At 49.5% G+C, this 3,307-nt stretch overlaps 1 protein-coding gene across 1 annotated transcript; it reads right to left on the bottom strand.

The window, feature by feature from the left end:
* Positions 1–2,016: 2,016 nt before the first annotated feature.
* Positions 2,017–2,847, bottom strand: LOC112904235. Its single transcript, XM_025973775.1, has one exon. It carries the CDS (start codon positions 2,845–2,847, stop codon positions 2,017–2,019), a length of 831 nt encoding a protein of 276 aa, XP_025829560.1.
* Between the last annotated feature and the right edge of the window lie 460 nt (positions 2,848–3,307).

Here is a 3,307-nt window from a genome sequence, read left to right on the forward strand (position 1 = left end):
CCGGATGCGACAAACTGTGGATTTTCTCAAACACTGCTCTGCGAAATTTGAAGGGAATGAAGGGGCGCGCTATTGAGGTCGAAACGTCGCAGACCAATGAAAAGTTCGTTCCTGGAATTTTGATAAGTTTAAGTTGCAGATTAGAGTTTTCATTCCTCTCTAACGATGCTAATTCTTCATCTGTTTGCTGTGCTGCCGCCAACTCCTCCAGGTCAACCGCGACGGTGACCTCTTCGACTCGTGACAGGGCGTCTGCAACGACGTTGTTCTCTCCCGGTAGGTGACGAATATCCGTGGAGAACTGTCCGATAAAATCTAGGTACCGGAATTGCCGTGGACTGCATACGCCATCCTTCTTTCCGAATGCGTATATGATCGGCTTGTGGTCTGTATAAATGGTAAATGTCCTTGCCTCTACCATGTGTCGGAACTGTTTAACGGCGTCGTAGATAGCGAGGAGTTCCCTGTCATATGCAGCGTACTTCTTTTCTGCCGATTTCAGCTTCCTGGAGAAAAATGATAACGGCTGCCAGGCTCCGTCAACAAACTGCTGCAATACCGCACCAATAGCGGAATTTGACGCGTCGCAGAAAATTGCCAATTGTGCTTCGGGGACCGGATGTGCCAGAAGCGTCGCTGTTGCCAAACCGGTCTTGGTTGCGTCGAACGATGCGATCGCCTCTGTCGTCCATGTGAGCGGCGCCTTGCCTTTGACGTCGCCCTTCAGGAGTTCGTTAAGGGACGCTTGGAGGCTTGCAGCCTTGGGGATAAATCTTCGGTAAAAATTCACCATTCCCAAGAATTGACGGAGTTCCTTGACGGTGGTTGGTCGTGGGAGGGATGTAATAGCATCGGTTCTTTCTGGTAGCGGTGCCGTTCCTTTGCTGTTCACGAGGTATCCCAGGAATTTTACCTCGGATTGTCCGAACTTGCATTTGGCCGGATTAATGACGACACCATAGTCCTGAAGGCGACGAAATAAGGTTTCCAGGTGTACTAAATGTTCCTCTGCCGTAGTTGATGCCACCAATATGTCGTCGATATACGCGTAGCAGAAATCCAGACCACGCAGTACTTCGTCAATGAAGCGCTGGAATGTCTGCGCCGCGTTTCGTAAACCGAACGACATAAAGGGGAATTCAAAGAGTCCAAAGGGCGTGGCAATGGCGGTCTTGGAGATATCTTCAGGCGCTACCGGGATCTGATGGTAAGCTTTAACCAAGTCAATCGTGGAAAACATGGTTTTTCCGGCCAAGGATTGCGAAAAATCATGTATATGACGGACTGGATATCTGTCAGGTACAGTCCGCGCGTTGAGTCCTCGGTAGTCGCCGCATGGACGCCACTCGTTGTCTTCCTTCGGGACCATGTGGAGTGGGGATGACCAACAGCTTTGGGATGGTCGGATGGTTCCCAACTTCAGCATAGCGTCGAACTCCCTTTTCGCAACCTTCAGGCGATCTGGGGCCAACCTTCGGGGTTTGTGCGCCACGGGTGGTCCTGGTATCGTCTTTATATGGTGCTGAGTGCGGTGTTTGACCTTGACGATTCCGTCTGGGCGTACGACATCCGGGAACTTCGCGAGAAGATCCAGGTAGGGCGATGATCCGCAGATGATTTTAACGGTCGGTACGTCGCAATTGGTTGGTTGACCTGGTGTTGAAATTTTCGTCGTACCGTCGATGAGCCTGCGATTTTTCGCGTCGACTAGCAGGTCGAAGTGAGCGAGAAAATCGATTCCCAGGATGGGCCTGCTGACATCTGCGACAACGAATCTCCACGTGAAATCCCTCCGAAGTCCCAGATTTAGTGTCCTAGTCGTCGTGCCGTACGTCGTGATTGGGGTTCCATTAGCCGCGGAAAGTTGGTAGGTACTCCTTTCTCGTGGCTGTGGGAGGTAGGACCGGGGAAAAACGCATAAGTCAGCACCAGTGTCTACCAGAAATAGTGTATTGCTGTTGCGGTCCGGAACTAGGATGCGGCGGGAATCTGTAGGCCTTGGGTCGTCTGCCGCCATTAACGACTGGCCGCGTAGTTTTCCGAACCCGCGAATTTGCACGGTCGCGTACACTTTCTTGCACTTGCCCCGTACTGTTCGTGGTACCAACAGATACCTTCACCGGCGTATCGTCCGCGAGATTTCGAGCGACCGCGAAGAGAAGAGCGTCCGCGAGAATATGATCGTTCGCGCGCACGTGGAGGGTTTCCTGCTTGAAGCTGGTTGGTTCTAAGTTCCGAAATCTCGGCCCGAAAATTTGCGATTTCTTGTTGTAATGCAGCACTCATTTCTATCCGCATTTGCTGTATTTGTTCTGCTAGCATGGCGGCTATCGAAGATGGTGCACTTGCTGAAGGTGTTGCTGCTGCTGCGATTGTTGGCTTCCCTACGGATAAATTCATTACCTTATCCGCTAGGTCGGCCACGTCCTCCAAGGAACTGTTGTTTTGGGCTGCAAGGATAGGCTGTATGTTGTTCGGTAGTCGATTGAACCAGATGGCGCGAATGATGTTGTCGGGGACTGTTGAACCCGCGAGACTTTTTAGGTGCCGCAAAAATTGAGATGGTTTCCGGTCACCCAACTCCTCGTTCTCTAAGAAGCGGCGAGTTTTCTCTTCCTGAGACGCGCTAAGCCGTTTAATTAACTCCGTTTTCAATGATGTGTAGGAGTCGTTGCTTGGAGCCGCTACCACTAAATCGCGAACCTCTGACGCCACTCGCGATTCGAGGCTTTGGGCCACTATCTCGAACTTTTTTATGTTTGATGAAATACCGGCACTCGCGAAACCTAACTCTACTTGTGAGAACCACAGTTCTGGATCGGTGTAATTAAAGGGCGGTAAGGTCATTCTAAAACTTCTCTGACCAAGTACCGATTCTAACGCACTTAAGATTTGGGCTTCGTCAGCAGTAGGATCCTAGACAACGGAGACAAAGTCTGTTATTTGTCTCAAAATGTTGGAGTTCTTGAAAAACACTTCAATGATCTCATCTCACACATAGGGTCTAAACCCCAGACTTCCATTGATTCATCAGGCTCAAATACTAGAGCTCGGAGATCCAAAAGAGAATTGCCTTATAGACCCTTACAACAGAATCAGCATGGAATCACATCTGGAATTGCTCCTTTTGTAGGGAGTGTTAATGAGTGGTTATGGGGTACAGCAACTACAGGGGATATTGAAAACATCTATGACTGTGTAAATATCCTCAATTCAGAAGTAAAAGAAACAAAGGGTATGATAATGTCACAATCAAAGAACTTTGTTTCTGCAATCAAAGTCATCAATACTGATATGACTACGTTGC

Source organism: Agrilus planipennis, unplaced genomic scaffold, assembly GCF_000699045.2.
Source record: "Agrilus planipennis isolate EAB-ADULT unplaced genomic scaffold, Apla_2.0 scaffold18, whole genome shotgun sequence".
NCBI classification, from domain to species: domain Eukaryota; kingdom Metazoa; phylum Arthropoda; class Insecta; order Coleoptera; family Buprestidae; genus Agrilus; species Agrilus planipennis.